The sequence below is a fragment of the Seriola dumerili genome, unplaced genomic scaffold (assembly GCF_002260705.1).
Source record: "Seriola dumerili isolate Sdu_G_001 unplaced genomic scaffold, Sdu_1.0 BDQW01000052.1, whole genome shotgun sequence".
NCBI classification, from domain to species: domain Eukaryota; kingdom Metazoa; phylum Chordata; class Actinopteri; order Carangiformes; family Carangidae; genus Seriola; species Seriola dumerili.
The window spans coordinates 4,798,449-4,820,404 of NW_019174307.1; the positions used below are offsets into that span (position 1 = coordinate 4,798,449).

The window sequence follows — 21,956 nt, forward strand, 5'->3', positions numbered from 1 at the left end:
TATTATTGTTTTGGCACAAATGGATATACCGTTTTACTGCACAATGCTACATTTAGGGTTACTGTGATTTTTCTGTTTCGGCAGCAGTCACTAACAAGAACTATATCTTCGGACGTATTTGTTACCTGTCCAGAGCCCCACAATCACATTTTTGTAAACATGAACTGCTTCAGTCGTGATAATAACACAGAAGTACTGACACTGACAGGTGTGCGACAGGCTACTAAATGTTACTTTTCAGGGTATTTTATGTTTTTGTCATGTCAGTGGAGCAGCGGTAGATAGAATATGGGAGTGTGCAGAGCTGTATTTATGCCTTCAGTGGCTTAATTTAAATGGATCCAATTACCTGGGCCCCTGACTGATTCTTGAAAGAGACGACTTAATCAGAGTATAGAAAAGAGCAAAAAAAAAAAAAAAAAAAAAAAAAAAGTGCTAATTTTATACTCTGGGAAGACTCAAAGCAATTTAAATGACTTCAAACAAAAAGACATTATGCATCACACCAGCCACTCTATAATTAACCTCCTTTACCTTTGCTTGTCTGTGTATTACCGTATACTTTTCAACTGCCTAGATGGATGATAACAATGGTGATTCGAATCACGCCATTAAGTGGTTTCAACTCTATTTAGTTGGAGCAGCAAAAGTAGAGGAGAAGAAATGTTGCTTTTTTTTTATCTCTGGACCTGATTCATCTACACAGCTGCAGTCATTGCATTCTTCTGCCTTGGGTTGGTTTGGTGTTGCTGTTGTTGTCTTCCTCCCTCCCCAGTGTAGCCGTACTGGTCTGGACCGGGATCCATCAGGTGCCTGTACCGGTCAGACATGTTCTCAGGTTTGTCATCTTACTTAAAATCTACAGCTGTAAAATTTCCAGAGTGCTTTTATCAAACAGAGATTTTAAACTATCTTTCAGAACATTATTCAGGCATTAAAGTAGATGAACTGAGTCATTTGTGAAACAAAAGAAGAAGATTTTAGATCTCAGAATTTACCTGGGACCGTCTTCATCCACAAAATGCCCCTACCTGTAGCCTCCACCCCCTGTTCCACGCATCATAGTGTCGTACCGTAGTCCACGAAGTGGAGGGGTAGGAGACGGGGGCACATCCTGCCGCAAGGGCCCTCTCTGCTGGGAGCTAGGAGCAGAAAACAAGGTGTGGTCAAGCAGTGTGATAAAATAAGTACAGTGACAACACTAGGAAATCGAGGAGAAGAATAAAAGATAAAGCTGAGTCAATGAAGGAATCAACAGTAAAAATCTTTACGTATGTATATATATTTATGCATATATGTAAAAACAATGTAAATCAGACTCATGTTAGAGGTTGACCTCTGTGTGCAGCATCATGTGGTGTATAGCAATGTCCCTGCGTCTAATTACCTCGGATGGGGGTAGTAACCAGGGTCAACGCCCCGAGGGTCACCTGGCCGTGGGTATGGCTGGCTGGGTGGGTAGCCAGGGTAAGACGGACCGGCCTGGGAGTTGGGGTTAGGGTAGGACAGGGACTGAGGGTATCCCTGTGCGGCCTGGGGAGGTCCGGGGTAATGACCAGACCAGGGCTGCATGGGGTAGTCACCTGGATCCAACGGACCCCGTCTGGAGAAGAGAACAGCACAATTTTGAAACAAATGATGCCATCAGAAAACACAAAGCAAGTTTTCTAAATTTTAGAAAAAAAACTCCAACTGATTTTACTTTGCAATGAAAAAGACGTAAAACATTTAACATTGTGTGTGAGTACAGGTCCTTTCACTCCAACATAATGTTATTAAGAAAATCAGTGAAATAAACATGATCTTCCTGAATGACTGCACCACATAGATGCAGTTTTAACCTCTCGCTCGGCTTGAAATAAATAAAACAAATCATCAACCAACCGCTGGCACTGCAAACACTTTGTTAGAGTTTGTTGTTTTTTGTTTGGTCCAGGAACTAAATGGCTGAAATATTCATGAAAATCTGCTGAAAATTATTTGTTTTGCACTGGAGAGGAGGGAGAAAGAGAGGGAGAGGCACACACACACACACACACACACACACACACACACACACACACACACACACACACGCAGCCAACAGCCCATCCCAGCCAAAGATCACATAGCAAACAGAATATAAGTGACATGTGGCAGTTTTAAGTAGCCTCGGGCTCAGTTAACATGCACGCAAACACACACAGCTGTGGTAATCCAGTCCAGTCCTGTTAACAGATATCGATGTCTTGTGCCCAGTGGAAAGCAAGTACACAAACACGTGTCATTCACATAGCTAACATGACGAGGTATTACATTTTATCTCTCTGTCTTTCTGTCTCTTTTCGTTTGTCTACATTTGTTTCTCATCCTATCTCTATTTACCCATCTGCCTCACTGTCGCTCGCTTTTCCATTCTCTTAATCCTTCCATTTTTGATAGCAAGTATATTTATGCTTGTTTGTATATGTGAATACATGTGAGACGTGTTTGAAAAATGCGTTACAGTTTTGACTGAGTCTATATTTACTAATTGGCTTGATATACTTGGACATAATGTGTAGTGAAGCCTGCACTTGTGTTGAAATGTGTTCAGAGCAGAATCATGTTACTCTCACTGAGTGTCATAATGACACTTATCATTGATATGCAGAGTTGAGTGGGTGGGGCTCCACAACCTCCAACCAATCACGGAGTTGACCTGTTGCCTGTTGCCTGGAGATAATGGGAATGTGCCACAGAGACAGACCGACTGAATCAAACACAGATTTGTACATCAGTACACACACACACACACATACACAGAGTGCTGGTGGTCTCCATGCTGACGCCTGTGTGTGGCAATTTGGGTGGTCAGCAGTGGAAAAGTGTCTAACTACCTACATGCCCATCATGTTTGGGATGACTGCTCCTGCCCCTCCTGTCTCCATATCCGCCATGAGAGTGCGTGTGTGTATGTGAGTGTGTCTTTGTGTGTGTGTGTGTGTATGTGTGTGTGTGTGTGTGTGTGTGTGTGTGTGAGTGTGTGTGTGTCTGTGGGTGTGTGTCTGCGAGTTTCGTGAGCACATTACATTTCTGCTTCTCTGTCAACTCATCTGTCAGCCTATCTGTCATCTGTCCTCTGGTTTTCGACTTATTCTGCTACACTTATTGTAAGTCACTCTGGGTGAGCATATCAGCTACATGTCTCAAATGTCTCTCTTCTTGATAGCCACAGCCGTTTTGTCTGCTTCTCTTCTGCTAGAGAGCCTACCAACACGTCAATCCGCCAGCTGCCCCGTCTGTCCATGTGTCTGTCTGCCTGCCTCTCTCTCTCTCTCTCTTTCTCTCTCTCTCTCCTTTTTAGAAAGTTTTATGGCTACAAGTCTGCCTGCCAGCCAATCTGCATGACTCGCTATCCACCTCTGAGCCTCTATACCTGTGCCCATATCGGTCGGTCAGTCTGTCACTCAGCATCTGGCCCCCGGCCACGATAGTGTCACCAAGCAGCAGAGATAAGAGTGGTGGAGAGGTGACGGGGAGGTGAAGAAGGCAGAGAGGAGGAGAGAGATGAGAGGGATACGAAGAGGGGAGGAAGAGTGTAGGGGAGGTATGGGGGGGGGTTGCAGATGAAAAACAATGATAAGAGGAGAGGGAAAGAGGTGAAGAAGATACAAGAAGGAGGAGTAGGCAGCAGGGAAAAAAACAGCATCTATAAAATGTACATCAAATGTACAACAAGTTTTTAGGCTCTCGATCACTTGCCAAATTAACATACAAGATGTCACTTAAAAAAAAAAAAAAGTTTCAACAATCATTTGCAACAAACCTGTAAATAGAGCGAAAATGAAATGAAGCAGAGAGGCCCAGCGGACCATGATGTGACACATTAAAGATGGGAGGATGAATAAGTGCGGACTTGAGAAGAACACAAACAGTGAACTAGAAAATTAAAAGGAAAACATGGCTTAAAGAAGAAGGAAATTAGATGAATATAAGAAGCAAGGAGGAGTGAGAGGCACCTAAAAAGACACTGGGAAAGCTGTACTGTACTGGCTAGTAGGACTGACTAATGAGCTTGTGCTTACTGGTTGCTTGTGGCCTGCTCTCTAAACCACTGTTACTGCTTTTGGCAATCTAACAGTGATATACTGGAAATCAAGTGGAAAACATCTGGGAAATTTATTTGACAATTTATTGGCTCTCTGGGAGGAGTAGAGTTTAACAGTTGCTGGGTCAAGCTTGGAATATCGAAAAAATAAAATATGACAACAAAAGTATATTACACACACTTTTAATCATTTAATTTATAGGGGTGTTAAACAGGGTGCAAATCTAACTTATGTTTTAAATTTACCATGGCTGAAATGATTAGCTGATTAAGTAATCGAAATAAAATGAATTGCCAGAAATTTTAATAACTGATTCATCAAACAACACTGCCAAACATTTGCCTGTTGCAATTTGTCAAACGTTTGCTGGCTTTCACTGTTTTAAAGCATTAGAAACAGAATATCTTCCACTTTTGGTTGGACAACACATGCAACTTAGAACAAGTCACAGCAGGTGTTTGTCTCTACAGTCTTTCTTTACAGACTAAAAGATTAATTGATTAATTAAAGAAACAATCGAGAGTCTTGTCAGTGTTGAAAACAATCATTATTTGCAGCCCTGGAGTCTTATGAGAGTTTCCATATTGGGAATGGAGCAGAAATCCAGTGGGAATCTTTAGGGAATCTGCTGTAAATCCGTTGGCAAGTTTGGAATTCTCCCTCCAGGAACCCAGAGAGCACTGCACAGCAGCTGGGGATTACTGGGTAATGAGGATGGAACCCATTACTGGGGCACACACACACACACACACACACACACACACACACACACACACACACACACACACACACACACACACACACACACACACACCACACACACACACACACACACACAGATAAGCATACAGTATATGAGCTGAAACTGTTATGTAGACATACACACACACAGAGAACCCGACATTTTGCATAAACACTCAAGAAAGAACACACACACACCACACAACACCCACACCAAACACGCACGGGACTTACATCATCACCACACACACACACACACACACACGCTGGAAACCTTTAGCTGAAATGCAGTGCTAGCTCCTAATCACCCCCTCCCCAAACCCCACATACTCTGGAGGAGGCAAATTGGCACACAGCTGGAGAGGAGTTAAGACCAAATGAGGAGGCTGGTGGTCTGTGTGTGTGTGTATGTACATGTATGTATGTGTGAGAGAGACAGAGAGAGAGAGAGAGAGAGGGAGAGATAAAAAGAGGGAAACAGATGTAATGAATGAGAACAAATTCCTGGCACATGCAACAACTAGTTTAACATAACAGAGAGAGTAATCAAACCAAAACGAAAGAATTGAAAACGTTCCAGGCAGAACAGAAACAGAAAACGGCATGGAAGTGAAAATCAACTATGTAATCCACGTTTATGGATGACTTCTTTAACATTGTTAGTTATGTAGATAATGCTCTCAGAGTACATAGGTTAGACATTTGAAAGGATAATTGGAAAGATTCCTCTCCAGGTCTGACAGTAATTGAGAGTAATGTGAGCTTTTCTAATTCCCTGGTATTTAGGAGATTTCTGATGGATTTTAGAGGAAACAAGGAGTTGTTATATGTCCTCTGCACCTGCCCCTTTCTCTCATAAACACACTCACTTTCACTTACTCTTTCTAAAAGGGCTGGATACAGCTGTTATACTGGTAGAAGCGCACGCACACACGCACACACACACACATGCATAGCCATCTATCATCCCAGCCTGTCTCAGAGAGACACAAATATCTTTAAGAAAGAAAGACAAGACCCTAGCGTTGTGACACAACACATTAAAAAACTCCTGAGAGCCAATGACAGCCACATCGCAGATGGATTGTCTCAATAAAACCAAACACTAAAGCACAAACACAAACAACACCGCCTCAAAATTAGAACAGAGGAGAAGTTTCAGATGAGAGAGGGAGGGTTATAAAAGGTGAGAAAAAGAGGAGGAGGGGAAGGGAAGAGGGGGGAGGTAAAGAGTGATATTTAAAGTGAGTGAAAGAGGAGCAAAGGGAGGAAGAGGAGATAAACTACTGCAGCTTAAATTCAGTTATCTTCTTTATGAGTCTTTATAGAGCTGAGCCCTCACCTTGTGTTGATATCCATTTAAAACCCATTCTAGGTTTGAGGTTTGGAAAGTGCTTCATATATTCAAATTGCATTCAACAGTGTCAGATTCTTTGTCAATGAGAGTCACGATATTTTGACAGTCTGGTAATAAAACAGATTAATAGCTCAAATTGTTCCACAACTTCTGTCGTAATGTCATTTTGGGAGCCACAGTGAAAATGGAGCCGCCGTGATATAATGTCCCTGGAGTTAAACTAACTTTAATTTTGTTTCATCTTCCTAATGTGATACTTCATTATGAAGCTTTAATCACGGAGGCATCACAGTCCAAACAATGAGGCAATAAAATCTTAAGTGAGAAATAATGAAGGGTGGAGAAAATATTTTATCTTCTATCTGAAGAAGGGTTGGGGAAGACAGGAAAGTCTATTTGTGTCACATCTTGGGGTTTTTGCAAATTACATTAAATATTGGTTTTGAGCTGCTTAGTAAATTTGTTTGAGCTTGATACATCAATATACTGTAAATTATAGCACCGTGAGAACTGAAATTGACTTATGAAAGAAAATCTTGTTCAAAATCATATAGTACTTTATAAATGTTTTTTAAAAGTCAGTTTATGAAGGAATGAAAATATAATGTGTCATTATAATCAAATTTGCCAGTTAGATGTTAGATGGAAAAAATATAAACTAGGCTGCCCAACGCCATCCCACAGTAAAATTACATATTAAACAAGGACAGTTAAAAATATTTTATTTCCACATGTGGCATCATTATGAACTCTATAAATTAGAGCTTTACAACATTAGATGAGTTTCAAGGAAATTAGTTGTTGCTCATTAATATGCACATTCATGCCGCAAAGTGCTTCAAAATCCAATTATATCACTTGATCCTTAGGGGGATCCTGAGATGTAATTATGAAGTTTCCATCATGTATTGTTCTTCATTACTATGTTTACTAGCATTAGTCCACGCACAGAAGCACAGGTGCCAAGGTGAAGCTATAATACCCTGTGTAACATGTGCAGCAGTGGTGGCGGAAACTTCATCAGGCAGGTAGCTAAAAAAGACTTTCAGGCATCAAGCAGGGAGGTAAGACTTTCAGCGTGATCGGCAGTTGTCTTTGTTTGACTGAGTAAAATCACTCTAAGCTGCTGTGTGAGCACACCGCACAGGTACAGTATGTGGCATCTGGAAGTGTCTTAACTGTGAGCAGTGAAAAAACAAACTCTTAACAGAACACAGCCAAGTCATTAAGAGTGGCGCCTGAAGCAGCGGAGAACGGTTCTTCTGTTTTATTAGGAGAAGCCCAATAAGACACTAAGCTGTTTTCCTACTTATGGTTAAGTAGTTACATACTGTGGGACTGAGGGTATGTGTGTGTGGCAGAGATGGTATTCTGTTGGTTCAGCTGTCAGTGGGGTTTGTACTGATGCTTGTGTGTGTGTGTGTGTGTGTGACCTCCCTTGCCTCCTGACCTCTTGAAGTCACATGACACTCCACCAGTTCCCACCAAACACTTAGACGAAGGGGTCAAAGGCTAAGTAAGGGTATTATCAGCCAGGATTAGGTGGCATACCAAATACATAGACATAACATTCAAACTCTCAATACCATTTGGTAAAGTTAACAACCATTTGGTCAGCGAGTGGACCATTAGCAACCCTGTGACTGCAGTGGAAGCTAAGCTAGCTTTATATTTTATCATCGTGAACATCAATGATCAATGATGATTTCAGGATCTTTCAATAGGCCTTTCATGAGGGGAGTGTTCAACTTGTGTTAATTATGTTTTTCAAAAGAAATCACACATTATTTCACTAGGAATTGTTTTATCAACAAAAATGAAGAGGCAATCTTTTGTGTTGGCTAATTTTGGGTTTTGCTGTGCGTGCCAAAGATGTGTATAAGGATGACTGGCCAACAAGGAGCTCACAGGCAAAGAGCAGACCACTAAAGATTAAAAATCTCCATCTGTATTCCCTTCAAACGTCCAAAGGGATGGATGTGAAGAGAATAAGAAGACGGTGTAAACAGAAGACAAAAAAGGTGTGTCTGCAGAGGCCTGAGCCAGACAGGAGTGACAAAAGAGGAGGAAGAGGAGAAGGAGGAAGAAGGAAAAAGACAAGAAAAGTGGACAACACCCAGAGAGAGGGAGAGACACAGGTTGTCTCTAAAGAACAAGGTGGGGAGGAGAAAGAAGAAGGTTTTCCAAAAAAGCTTCTTTAGCCAAAAGATGCAGAACAGGCTCTCCTAGTCAAGGAAAAGAGAAGACAAGGTAAAACGTGCTGAAGAGAAAGACAAGGAGAAGACAATGAGGTGGAGGAAAATGAACGGGGAAAAAGAGAGAGTTCAGATTTGAAAGCGGAAGAAAATGGGATGATAAATGGGGCTACAAGTAGAAGAGATTGAGCCTCCCTGATGGAAGTCTTGTGAAGCTGAGAAGAAAAACATGAAAGAGCGGGAAAGAAAAGAGCAGAAAATGAGAAGGGAGGAAGAATAAGTAACAGAGAGAGTGGGGGCGGGGGGGGGGGCATGGAGCTGAAGAGAAGAAAAGAAGAAAAAAGGCAGAGAAACAAGTGCTGCCCTCCAGAGAGCCTGCATGCTGAAGGTCAGCATCTGCTGAGAATAATAGGCCCTACTTTAGAGGGACACACACACACACACACACACACACACACACACACACACACACACACACACAATTCAACACACAGGATGCATGTTCATATAGTTCATGTTTGAATGAAAATGAACACCTTTCAGGGGCTCCTATCTGTCTTTGTCAATAAAGTTCTGTCAAATATAATTAATCCATGTGGATATCATGAATTACACACTGACCAGCTCAGGAAACTAACATGATTACATTCCCCTGTGTATGTAAGTGTGTGTGTATGTGTGTGTGTGTGTGTGTGTGTGTGTGTGTGTATATACAAATTGGGGAATATGTGTGTATCAGTATTGTGTATGTTGTACTCGTATTTAAGAACAGGGCTGAAGTGTTGAGAGAAAAAAAAGACAAAGACGGGCGGGAATGAGATGAAAATGACCACAGCAGGCTAAAAAGAGGATATTGGAGAGCAAATGAAAGGGTACAGTAATACAGTACTTAAAGTGAAAAGTATGAGAAAAAGCGAGAGCGAGAAGGAGGAAACAGGAGAGAGAATCAAATTAGAGTGCTAAAATTTAGAAAAAAAGTGTGAAAAGAAAAAGAGGAAACAGTACAGAAAGAAAAAGAAAATGAGATGGAAAAAGGACAGAGGAGAAACCCATTAGAGGAAAGTGAGAGGAACTGAGGGATGAGGGCCTTCCAGATGGTAGGAGACTGTTGCCTCGGAAACACAGAGAGGGCAGAACAATGGGGATTTGGAGTGGTTTTTCGCTTCCCATCATAATACGGCCATGCCATTTGGAAACTGAGTGACGAAGCTACAGCCAAAAATCAAAGAAACTGACGATTTACTGCATGTGGCTCCTCAAAAAAATTTCAAAAATTAAAAAAATTGTGATCAACATGTCATATGAGAGATGAGCCGATGGATCAGAAACATGGTCCGTACGACCTCATCATCACTGTCCTTCAGACCCTTTGTTCATGTCATTGCAACTCTTCTTTCATTGCACTCTCTCTCTGTCACTTCACCTGTTACACACTCCACCCCCAGTGAAGTGTGAACACAAGTCATCTTGAAATTGTCCTATGAGATCAGAACTGGTGATGCAGATGCCAGGAAATCCCCATTGTGTTACAAACAGGAACAATAATATAGTGACAGCATCCAAAGAAGATACAAACTGACACTGTAATATACAATTAGATCATTTAAACACACCCTGTATATATATATATATATATATATATATGTATTGTACATATAAATGTTTAATAAATGTTTAAGGGTGTTTTATAAAGTAATTGAAACGGCTTTATAAAAATGTACAATTATCACATCAATGAAAAGAAATGCACCTTACAAGCTAAATGAGTTCACAAACTCTAATATCAGAGGAAATGATGACCTTGTTGCAGAGAGAACCTGTAGAAATGAAGCCATAAGTCATGTTAAATGGTGCAAACCGAGTCGCTAGCCATATCAGTTTTTAGATACCTCACTGTGTAACAACCATAAAGACAGACTGATCACATTGGCAGTGAAGCGGCTGCACCTTGTAAGTATCTGAATGGGCCGTATCTATCTATACTGCGTGATATTAGTCAAACTAAAGGTGACATTTAGTTATTGCAGCGTCACACATAACCACTTATAGGCAGTATAGTGGGTGACTTCCTGAAACATCATGAAATCCATTACTGGTAACACCATATCCCATTCAAATAGCTTCCATTATATCACATCTTGAGCCAATAAGGTTCACCTCAACAAGATGTAATAGTTTCAGGCTGGGGACATTTTTCTCTGCGCACGACCACAGGATACAAATTGCTGACAAAATTACAATCCCTCAATAGCCACTAATTTGGTACAGGAAGAGTTCTGAAATTGTACTTGTACCAGGGACGTACTGGCACATACACACAAATACGGTCATGGATTCGTATAAAAGGACTTTTAGGAAGGAACACAAACACACACAGAGAGGTGAGCGCAAACTCGTCCTCTCTGTTTGTATAGAAAATGTATGGTTTACACTTCACCTGTGCAATAGCAGCTGCTAAGCCTCTCACTACTACTGCTACAGTCACTACCGTTAAAAACTGGCAGAAATGTTACATTTAAGTTTCATTGAAAACATAAAGTGTATTTGCAACTGGAGTCGTGAATGCGGGACGTTGGAGCTGGAGGTAAATGTGTGTGTACATTCACCAACTTGACTGCCACAGCCTCGCTCATTTTATTTTAATGTCAAACCCCTGCCTGTTGAGGTAATATGAGCTGCTTCCTGTTTCAACAGATTCATAAATCATCATAACAATTCGTGGTGCCTTCCATTTGGTATCAAAGAATTTGATATGAGCTTGGTTTGTGAGACACACTCATGTTGCACATCATAGTTTGAGTAATGGGGAAAAAGAACTTTGAATGCTCGTGAAAACACATTTAATTATCATTTAACTATGCAATATAACTTTGAGAATTTCTGGAAAAAAAATATGCTTGCAGCAGTACAGGGACAACAGATGGTCATTAGGCTGCTGCCAGATGTTAACGTTGCACAGCTGCAACTGTTGAAATGTATGAAGCACAGTCCATCTTCTTGTTCTTCATTCAGTAAATAACAACATATAATTCCTTAATGTATTTCCCACACATCTGATGCCTGATTATCTGCTGCAAAGTACAGGCAAACTATTGTCTTCCCAAAAAGAAAGTCGAATTCGTAATAGAAAGCAGGATGTGACACCAGTTTGAATGAGTATTGGATGAATAATCAGTTGAAATAGGAGGTGAATTTTGACTTTATACAGCATGTGCAATGAAAAACGCTCTGGCTCTAGTGCTAACTACTGAAGATAAGCTTCATTACTTGGGTATTACTCTGCCACAATGAAAAATCTATGTGTGTAAATTTCACAACTTGTAGTAAACCTTGACTCCACATGAGCACAGTATCACTTAACACCAGTTCAACTCCAGGGTTCCCGAGAACCTGTTTAACATTCGCCGGCTGGCCTGAAAGAAAAATTTCCTCCCTCACCCCGGGGGCCAGACATATGAAAGCATATCATACCGCTGTCATGCCAGGACCTACTGGTTCTGCAACACATTATGGGTTGTAACCCAGCATTTCAGAGTCCATGATGAAGATCAAAGCTGTGAGCAGAAGTCTTTACAGCAGCAATTGGTGAACACATTAGAAACACTAGAAGCAAGGAACAAGATAGGGTCAGAAAAGGAGAGGGGTAGGGTGGTGGGGGCTGGGGGGTGGTGAGGCATGGTTCATGAGAGGCTAGGTCTTTCTTGGGATCCCCTACATGCCTAACAAACAAGCAGAGTCTCGGTGAGTCCAGAGACATGCAGAAAAACAACTGGACAATGGGCCGGTTTGTGCAGCAGTTGTAGAGTGGTCTGGGAAACTCTCAGTCCTGGTTGGGAGGTCTTCTCAAGAGAGATGGAGGGAGAGAGACAGAGAGAGAAGTGAGAGACATGCCCATTTCATTTCCCTCCTCAGCAGAGTGAAATGATATTCAACAATGCCCTTTTCACCCCAAGTTCAGAGAGAACGAGAAAGAGAAGAGGAGGGGCAGAACGAGAGAAGAAGAAAGACCAGGCAGAAAGTGGAGGGTAACAAATGAGGAAATACAACTAAAAGAGACACAAGACACAGTACGACATCTGCTTTCTAATTACTAATCATCTAATTATCATTATAATGAGGAAGTGACAGCCTTCCCAGAAACCTGAAGAAGAATTCTGATTGGCTCTTTAAATCCAATAAGAGTAATAACTCGGACAAATGGGAAAGGGTGTTTGACTAATCAAATTGGGTCGAGACAATGTTTGGTCCAATGGACTGCTGACATTTTTGGAGAGCAGAGTCATGTCACATGCACAAGAACGAGGTCTTCAAGAACAGTCATCAACAAAAATACGGTCTGGTGGAAGAAAAGGGTGTCGCCACACATCACAGAAACACAAAGGGAGGGGTTTAGTTTATTGATATGAGTGGGTGGGTTATATCACTCCATGTAATCCAATTTATCTATTAGGATAGTTCCCTTCTATTCTTTCTTTCTTGATGAGATTATTATGGTCAATAGTCTGTCACAAGCTAACACTGTTAACGGTAAAGATGAGCCTGGTGTGCAATCTGTCACCTTTTTATTGGTCTTATTTTCCTTTTTTTTCTCTTTTGACTTTGGTTTTTGTTATGAAAACAAGCATGTGGACATGGCTGTATGTGAGACACACATGTAGACACACACGCTTGAGAGAGAGACAATGTGCAAATGGCTCAGTAATGGCGCACACATGGTAGGGCCGACCTGATCATGTTGACCATGCACACACACTCTTGATAGCCATCTACCGACCCCAGAATGACTGAAACCCGCACACACAGGTGCACACCCACCCACCCAACCACAGTAATAGGCATGTGTGCATACAAATCATTGAATTTATGTCAAACAGATGTACATTCACTCTCAAACATTAACCCAAAATTAGAGAGCAGTTTCATGCCATGTAACCGCAAATGTCTGGGTTTGATTCCAGCCAGGAATGTTTTCTGAATGTCATACACCTCCCTCTCCCTCTCTCTCTTTGTTTCAGGTCTTTGTGCACTCTAATCTAATTGAAACTGAAAAAGTGTGCAAAAAGTGTGCAGCTTTATCATACGCCTGCTCTTAAAGCACATACATGTAAATTCCAATCTTGGTCCTAAACGAACCAGAATTAATGTGTTTGAATATTTAAAATTCTAAGTGGCTGTCACATGGGCAGAGGTACAGTGACACTTTGCTCACTCTCAGCTGGGTCCCTTGTTTTGATATAATAACACCACTGAGAGAAAGTGAGATGGAAGGAAAATGGTGAAATACAAAGAGAAGGTGAGATGAGGGGGGTTGTGTGTGTGTGTGGGTTGGCGATGGTGACCAGGCGTAAGCGGCTGCCATGCGGCGATGCGCCGTAGGGTGCAGGTCGTCGAAGGTATCTCGACTGTTCTGTAGATTCCGCGATGGCCTGGTCAGAGGTGTGTTGACTTTGTTCGGAGCCCATATCTACCGGAGTGCTGTGGTGTGTGTGTGTGTGTGGGGGGGGGGGGGGGGGGGGGGGGGCGCGGACGGATGGGTAATTTTAAGAAAATGGCAGTGAGAGGAGACCTTGGGAGGATTTGAAGTGAAAGGACATGCGGTGTTGTGTTTTCTCCTCCTTCCTTTGCTGTGTTGTCAACGTTCCTTTTGCATGAAAACCCACACCTCTCAGCTCTTAAGAGAAAAATACTTTAAAAGAGTAAGAGAGTTAAGGGTGCTATTTTCTGCATTTTGAGCACAGATCATTAAGTCGAGAATATATGAGCGGGTGAAGTACTGAATGTTCAAATGGGTTACAAGCTGGTGATGGACTGAGATCACCTGGAGAAAAATGCTCCAAGATAAAGTGCATGAATATTTACCATTAGATAACACGAAACCTGGGTTTATCTGTAAGACTGTTTTAGATATACTAGTAGAAGTCATGGGCGTAGGTTTGCATATGGACAGTAGGGACACATCCCGACCAATATTTGAGTGATTTTTAACTTGTTCACCCTGTGTCATTCCGATGTGATAATTCCAATGTGCAGCCCCAGAGGCTACGTCTCCAAGATGACTGATTGACGCATGCTAGCATTTGATTGGCTGGTAGGGTGGGAACTATCCAGTGGCTCAAATCATGAACAAATATTGCACTTAATGCCAGACACTGAGATACTAACAACGGTAAGTTATCAGCGCTGTAAGTCCATACCTCAAACACAGGCTTGAACTGCTCAGCACACATAACATGTTTTGTACTTGTAGATATCATGCCTCCAAAAAAGAGACATCAGGAGCTTTTTCACTACCCGGAGTGTAAGTAGGTAGTAATCTAACTATCTAGTAGCCACATAGATTTAAAATGAAAACCTGCTAGCTGGCTAACATCGCCAGCCTTACATTATTTAATTGTTCATATTGATGGATCACTGGATTGGCAGCACTTTACTGTTGTAGCTGGTCAAGGTGGAGCTAGTTTAAAATGCGAAATCAAGAGGCAAAGGGTGAACTGCAACACTGGTTGGCCTACTGAATATGTTGATGTTGGATGCAAAAATGCAAAGAATATTGTTTGTTTTTTCTCTTTTCTGTTAAGTAATTTCCTAAAGTTTACTTTTAGTCATTGCTCTGTTACTGTGTATAGTTTTTATTTAAATGTAAATACAGATCTTAAGAAAAATCCCCTTTTATTTGGAGGGGTGGCAGGTTTGTGTCCCTACCAATGTTGAGACCAAACCTATGCCCTTGGAAGCAGTAGTAGGTTGTGAGATTTAAAAACATGTACTTTGGCAAAAGAAGAAATTACTCAAGTACCTTTGTATCTGTTTCTAATACATCACATTTCCTAAACACTGAATTATTTTATGGGGAAGCAAAATACACGATACACCCTGAGCAGACTCCTCTCTAGTTCACGCAGTGACATTTGCTGACAGTATGTTAGGTAAAGTGCTTCTCCTTTAGGCAGGCAAACATCATCCGCTTCTACTGGGTCATGTTTTAATTTTAGAGCCATCAAAACCTCGTCTCACAGTGATAGCACGCACCCGCAACCACAGACACACACACATTTGCACATTGATCCCAGTGCTCCAGTTAACTGATTTTGAGTCAAACATACAGTACCTGACTAAGCAGCCCTACAGCTATTTCTGGACTCACTTGGAAATAATATGAACACAAACTCACACATACACACATGCACATACACAAACCTGGCCCCTCCCGCACTCGCATATACAGGTATACAGGCATGCAGACACTAGATACACACAGCCTGCCAGCTATTTCTGGGCTAGTGGAGAAATAATATGTTTTCATAAGGTCAACAGCCTGGATGTGGTTTCCAAACATGATCTTTCGCTTGACTCTTTAGACACTGAAATATCTCTGGAGTTAATTGACAGCAGGGGAGAGACAGGAGCCAGAGATGCAGAGGCAGAAGGAGAGAGAGAGGGAGAGAGATGAGTCTCATTCAGACATAAAATCTGTGAAAAGGAAAACATTTCTGGGTTAATCTGTGTATTTACTAACAGCTTTTTGGCTTTCAGATTGATGTGTTCATTGTGGAAAACTTTCATGAGAGGCTGTTATGGGCTGAAGTGCAATGCTCACATCATGTTTAGCATCCAATTTACAGCAATTTTTCTTTTTTTAATTACAAAAAATAATTTAGCCCGTGTAACATGGGAAAGTGTCTCTTCAGAGTCAAATCTGCTGCTTGAAAGTTAAAGCATTACTCCCTAGTTTTCATTTGTATGGTATATGCAAAAATGTCATATGTAAGAAAGCTGTATTACTGGTCACGTGACTGTTTTAAATCACACTTCAGACATGTAGAAAATGTTTCAGAACTGTTACCAGGTCAGAAGGACTGCCAGAGTAACCTTTATGGAAAAATGACTCGGGGCCCTTTTCAAACATGAGGCCTACATGTAAAATTGGCACAGCATTTACGGATTAAAGTGCATGTCTGAAAGTGGAAACAGAGACAGGGTGTACTGTATGTGAGTGTGTGTGTGTGTCCAATTTCCCAAGGCTTTTCAGATACCACAGCCAGACCTCAAAACTATCATCACTGTTCTCGCTCCCATCTGCCAAACTCATCACCCACACACAGACATACTCTCTCTCTCTCTCTCTCTCTCTCTCTCACACACACACACACACGCACACACGCACTCTCTCACATGCACGCACACATGCACATGCACGAAAGAGGTGTGAAATAGCCATCCCTCAGCATTTTAACAGGGGTGGGAACCTGACTATAAACTTTCTAACGTTCAAAACTTCTGTCTGTCATTCCACTCACTGACTTCCTATCTCTCTCTCTCTCTCTCTCTCTCTCTCTCTCTCTCTCACACACATACACACACAAACAACCAAACATTTGTTGTTAGCTTGTTAGTCTGCTGAGGTGTTGGTAGTTAAAAGCAAAACAAAATGAGGTGAGAAAGAGCTGGTGGCTTTTACTGTAACTTGAATACATTTATTGAATGAGTTTGAATGAGTTAAAGTAGTTAAATTCATTAAGAGAAATAATGAAGACAAAAAAAAAGATGACATGGGTGAGAAGGAAAAGGCGGAGAGAAGGAATTACAAGAGAGTCGAGGCCTTTCAGGTGGTGAATGTGGTGATGTTGCTAATGAAGAACCATGGATTTGTGATGATGGCTGGAGAATAAAGTATGTTTTTGATGTTGAGGGTTAACATGTTTCAATGGTCAGTGAACAGCTGTGGTTTCAAGGAATCTTTAAATAAACGTATTACACAACTGTGGCCATTCAGGGACAGAATATCTGTCTGACTACATCAGAGAAGCCATCATGAGACAAATGGAAAGAATCCTTTAGCAATTGATTAGTATACTCAGGAAGCTGTTATTGTTCCTGTGTTGGCTAATGTTGGTGATATTTCATGCTGTCTAGGGGAAAAACAACTAAATGCATTGGGCAGTGGGCTACGGCACGGGTCACAGAGTTAGTCGAGTGGTTATGTTTCCCTGCTGGACTGTCCAATCTGACCACAGCTGTCTCCCCGGCATCCTAACTAATATGGTATACATTAGCAAAGTGTATGGCAATGATATTTCCTGAGTTAAAAAAAAAATGCACCTCCTCCCAATTTGCCCAACAATTTTATATTATCAAATACCATCATCTAGTATGAAACTAACCGGACTGCAGAGCACCAAAAACCAACTGAAAATCTGTGTCTAAATGACATCAGCTCATTTAGTTTCTGATTCGTAAAGCAGAAAACAAGTTGCAATACATGCACTAATGCCAATAAATCCATGATGAGGTGTTTATCCTGTAATAATGTCTACATCATTTGTGTGAGAGTGAGGTGCTGGAAATTGTGTGTCAATTTTTCCTACAACAAAGAAAAAACTGCTGCCAAAATTAAAGACTTTGATTAAATTTGCAGCCTCAGTATAACAGCAGATGTCTGAAGTTGGAGACAAAAAACCATCAGATAAGACACTCATGATGACTTTCAAAACTACTGATTGTGCAAAAGCCAAAGTAAGGTTTTGGTGGGGGAGCAGAACCAGGAGTCAGGGATCAGTTTTCAACCCCTGTATGAGTGTGTCTTCCCCAGGGAGAGGATAAGGTGAGTTCCTGTCTGAGACAGAGGCCACCAGAGACACACAGACAGACGAGAAAGACTGTGCAGATTTAATTAGAGGCTTCAAAGAGAAGAGAAGAGAAGAGAAGAGAAGAGAAGAGAAGAGAAGAGAAGAGAAGAGAAGAGAAGAGATCCTTATGAAAGGGAAGGAGGAGAAGCAGTACCTTGGTAAGGAGGCATACTGACGTTCCACCTCTTCATAACGTGGTGCCAACCGTGGATCTGTCCCTCTGCCTGGCATCTAGTGAAGAGACACAACTGGTTAGTTTGTGCTTAAAAATCATAAAGTTTTGATATTTTTAAGTAAAAGCCCAAATTATATGTTTCCCTGCCTCAAATACTGATAAACTGAAATACTGTGAGCCTCAGTGTGTGCAAGGCGCACCCATAAGGCCCTAATTTTCTGTGTGTGTGTGTGTGTGTGTGTGTGTGTGTGTGTTTGTGATACAGGGGTAATTTAGGATTGACAAAGGCTAGTTATTAGGGATTTAGAGTTAGAGTTTCGGTCTTCTGAGGGGTTTTGTGGGGGGGGGGGGTCTCCATCCTAGATTAGGTTACTTCAAAACAGGATGGAGTCGTCTCACTTAAATACACACACACACACAAACAGAGACACACATACACAGAGTCACGTCTCATCTCCATCTTGAGGAAAAAAAATAAAAAAAAGATTAAGTCAAGCTGCTGACAGTTCAATCTCTCGCGTGTCCTCTCTTACTCTTCATCTCACTGGTTCTCTCTCTCTCTCTCACCCTCACATCTAGTTTTCTCTTCCTCCGCTTATTCCCACTCCTCTCTTTTCCTGTCTCTCTCTCTCTCACACACACTCTCTGTCTCTCTCTCAGAGATTATCCCAGTCTATTCAGTAGGGAGATTCCAGCTGCTGCGGCGCTCCTTAAAGACCCCGACTAAACCCCAAACGACAACCTCAACAAATACAAACAAACACACACACACACACACACACATGCCATTTTCTTTGTAAGACACACTTAATATTGTAAATGAGACTCATTTTAATATGATGTGGGGTGAGAGAGTGGGATATATGACTCAGGGTGACTGTTGTAACTCTGCTGAACTCTGCTAATAAAAATAACTTACATGCTGCATTACACAGTCCCTTCAGGGTCTATGTGATGCTGAGTCTCTGAAAATAGCCCATCAAATTTAGCCCATAACACCTTTGCCACTGTAAAATTGTGTTTTTTCTTTTTTCATCATACACATCTCCATCTGATAAAATTGCATAACACATAACCGTTTCTTAAAGTACATTGTTGTATCTTCAATGGGACATTACTGTATGCCATCTGCACACTTTTCCATAATGTCCTTTAAAAGCAAGGTGTACTGCATGTTCCCACATGGTGGAAAAAGAGTTGATCTTAGATCCAAAAGTGCATAATGGAAAGAGGGTGAGGTGTATGCGTGTGTCCCAAGTGGTGAAGACAAAAGGTTGAAGGTTTTATAGAAAACTAGGTTCTTCTTCTCTCCTCAACTCAAGGCAATACTGTCAATGCGAAAGGTGCTGAGAATTAGATATCACAGACCACAGCTTTTCTTCTCTCCCTGCTTCTCTTTTCCTCTTCTCTCTGCATTCTAGGGAAAGATGCCAGGAGGCACATAAAACAGATTTGCTGGTCCTGCTTTCTTTTGAACACCTGTCTTTATAGCTCCAATATCTCAGGTAGAGAGACAGCGGGATATTAGGAGGGGAACAGAGAGGTGGAGCGAAAGAATGAAAAGGCATTAGATGGGGAAGAAAGGAGGAAAGAGAGATAGAGCGAATGAGAAGTAAATGAGTTGAGGAGAGCTGGTGAGGGAGATATAGAGGGGAGGAGGGATATTACGAAGACATTCAGAAGTGGCAGGGAGAGAGACGAGATGAGAGGTGAATTATAAAACAAGGGAGTGAATGGGGTGAAGATGGAGACGGCAGAGTGGGGGGGTGAAAGGGGACATTAGCGACAGGATTTAAACAAGATGTTAAAAGTGGGAACTGGAGATAGCGAGAGAGGTGAGAAGAGGAATGAATGCAACATCTGGTGGTGACGGAGAAGAGAGAGAGATGACTAAGGGGGGTGAAGAGAAAGTAAAGAGTAATGAATGGAGGGGGTGAAGAGACAATGAATGAAAGAGGGAATGCAGTTAAAATAGTTTTGACAGAACCGTCTGTATTTTATCTATTGTAAAGAAACCCCACAAATACATAGTTTAATTTTTTAAAAAGGCTCAGTAATTTACTTACTGTAATTTAACAGCTGCAAACATCACTCAAGAGTAAATAGCGCATTTGTTGAGGACTATTTTTGGCCGATGAATACACATTTCTGTATATGTGGCATTAGACCACAGTGCCCGTGTTCATTGTAATAAAAGAACATGTCTCCCGCTGCACATTTATGTGTTTTCATTCATTTTTGGACAACAATGGAGTTCTATGGCACAGAGGTATAAAACCTATTAGGCGTCGGCCACAGGGTCAATACTTGTTAGCTGTATCAATTGATAGTAGGTTTTGGTCTTTTCATAGGATTCATTGTCAATGAGAAAAAATTATAAAAATATAAAGCATCTCTAGCCTCATCCTTTAAAAGGCTGTGGATCGTGACCCTGACCCCCTGTTCCAGCACAGACACTGTGTGGTTGGGTGCTCCTCAGCTTAAGTGTATGAGTCTTTGTTTGTTTCCATATATACACATGGATCAAGAGCAGATTACTGTGTGATGCACCATGCTGAGTAAACACAGACAGATGAACATCCAGTGAATGTGCATGTGTGCATAGGAAGTGAGGAAGTGTATGGAGAGCAATATATATATATATATATATATATATGTATATATGTATATGTATGCACATGCACAACCACAATGGTGTATGGTGAAGCATGACAGCATGGTATCAATTTGATAGAAATTAGTGACAACAAATAAGCTTGTTCCCTTCCTAATAAAGTAACATATCAGTGTGTGTGCCTGTGTGATACAGATTTGTTACATTTCTGTTTTTATAGATGCAGCAACATTAGTTTGGAATAAATATAACAGATATATAAATAGTGTTTGATTCACAAAAAAACCTGGTGTGCACAACACTGAGCATCTCACCGTAATTTCAAATGATATATTCCAGTGAATTTAGCTTGTGTGTATATTGTGCACTGTGAAAGAACTTTTTAGGCCAAGGTAACAAAATACATACGGTTCTACTGAGAAAGATCCTTATAGCTGAAAGAATGACGATCCCAAAAACCATTCAACCAGAGCCAGGTTGTTTGTGAGTTGAATGACTTGCCGACTACAACTACAGCTGCCTGTGTTAGTCTGCCTGTAGCTCTGTGTGTGTGTGTGTGTGTGTGTGTGTGTGTGTGAAGAGAGAGAGATATTAGATGTTAGTAAGTAGACTCTCCGCATTCACAACTGTGACAGGAGTACAGTACAGCTGAGCTTGTGTGGGACATACTGTACACACCCTCTCTTTTTTTCCCCTCTCACACGAACACACACATGTACACTCACTCACTCACTCACTCACTCACACACACACACACACACACACACACTCAGAGTTACATGCACACACGTACCAACATGTGCACACAATCCATTTTCCCCACACATAAACAAGACATGCACAATCTTTATCTTTCTAGTGCAGCTACAGTTCACACACACACACACACAGCCAAATACACACCCCTCTCTCTCTCCAGGCGCGCACACACACACACACACACACACACACACACACACACACACACACACACACACACACACACACACACACACACAGAATTTCAACACACTCCCTCTCACTCACAGAGGACTGTGGCAGTAGTGTAGCACACTGGTTGGGGTAATGGTCTAGTGAAAAACCATTTCACGGCATAGCGAGCAGAGGAGAGGCAAGGAGGAGAGCGCGGAAATCAAGCAGAAGAGACTGATACTGAAGGGAGAGGGAGCAGACACACA

The 21,956-nt window shown here is 41.5% G+C and overlaps 1 protein-coding gene across 1 annotated transcript in view; it reads right to left on the minus strand.

Annotated features, from left to right (window-relative positions):
- Positions 1-1,027: 1,027 nt before the first annotated feature.
- LOC111218203 (partitioning defective 3 homolog B-like) overlaps positions 1,028-21,956 on the minus strand; it is a 198,203-nt gene continuing 177,274 nt past the window's right edge. The window contains exons 24-26 of the mRNA XM_022740380.1: positions 18,144-18,220; positions 1,388-1,603; positions 1,028-1,142 (exon numbers count right to left, since the gene is read on the minus strand). Of these exons, the coding sequence (XP_022596101.1) occupies positions 1,028-1,142; positions 1,388-1,603; positions 18,144-18,220 (408 nt within the window). The remainder of the gene's footprint in view (positions 1,143-1,387; positions 1,604-18,143; positions 18,221-21,956) is intronic.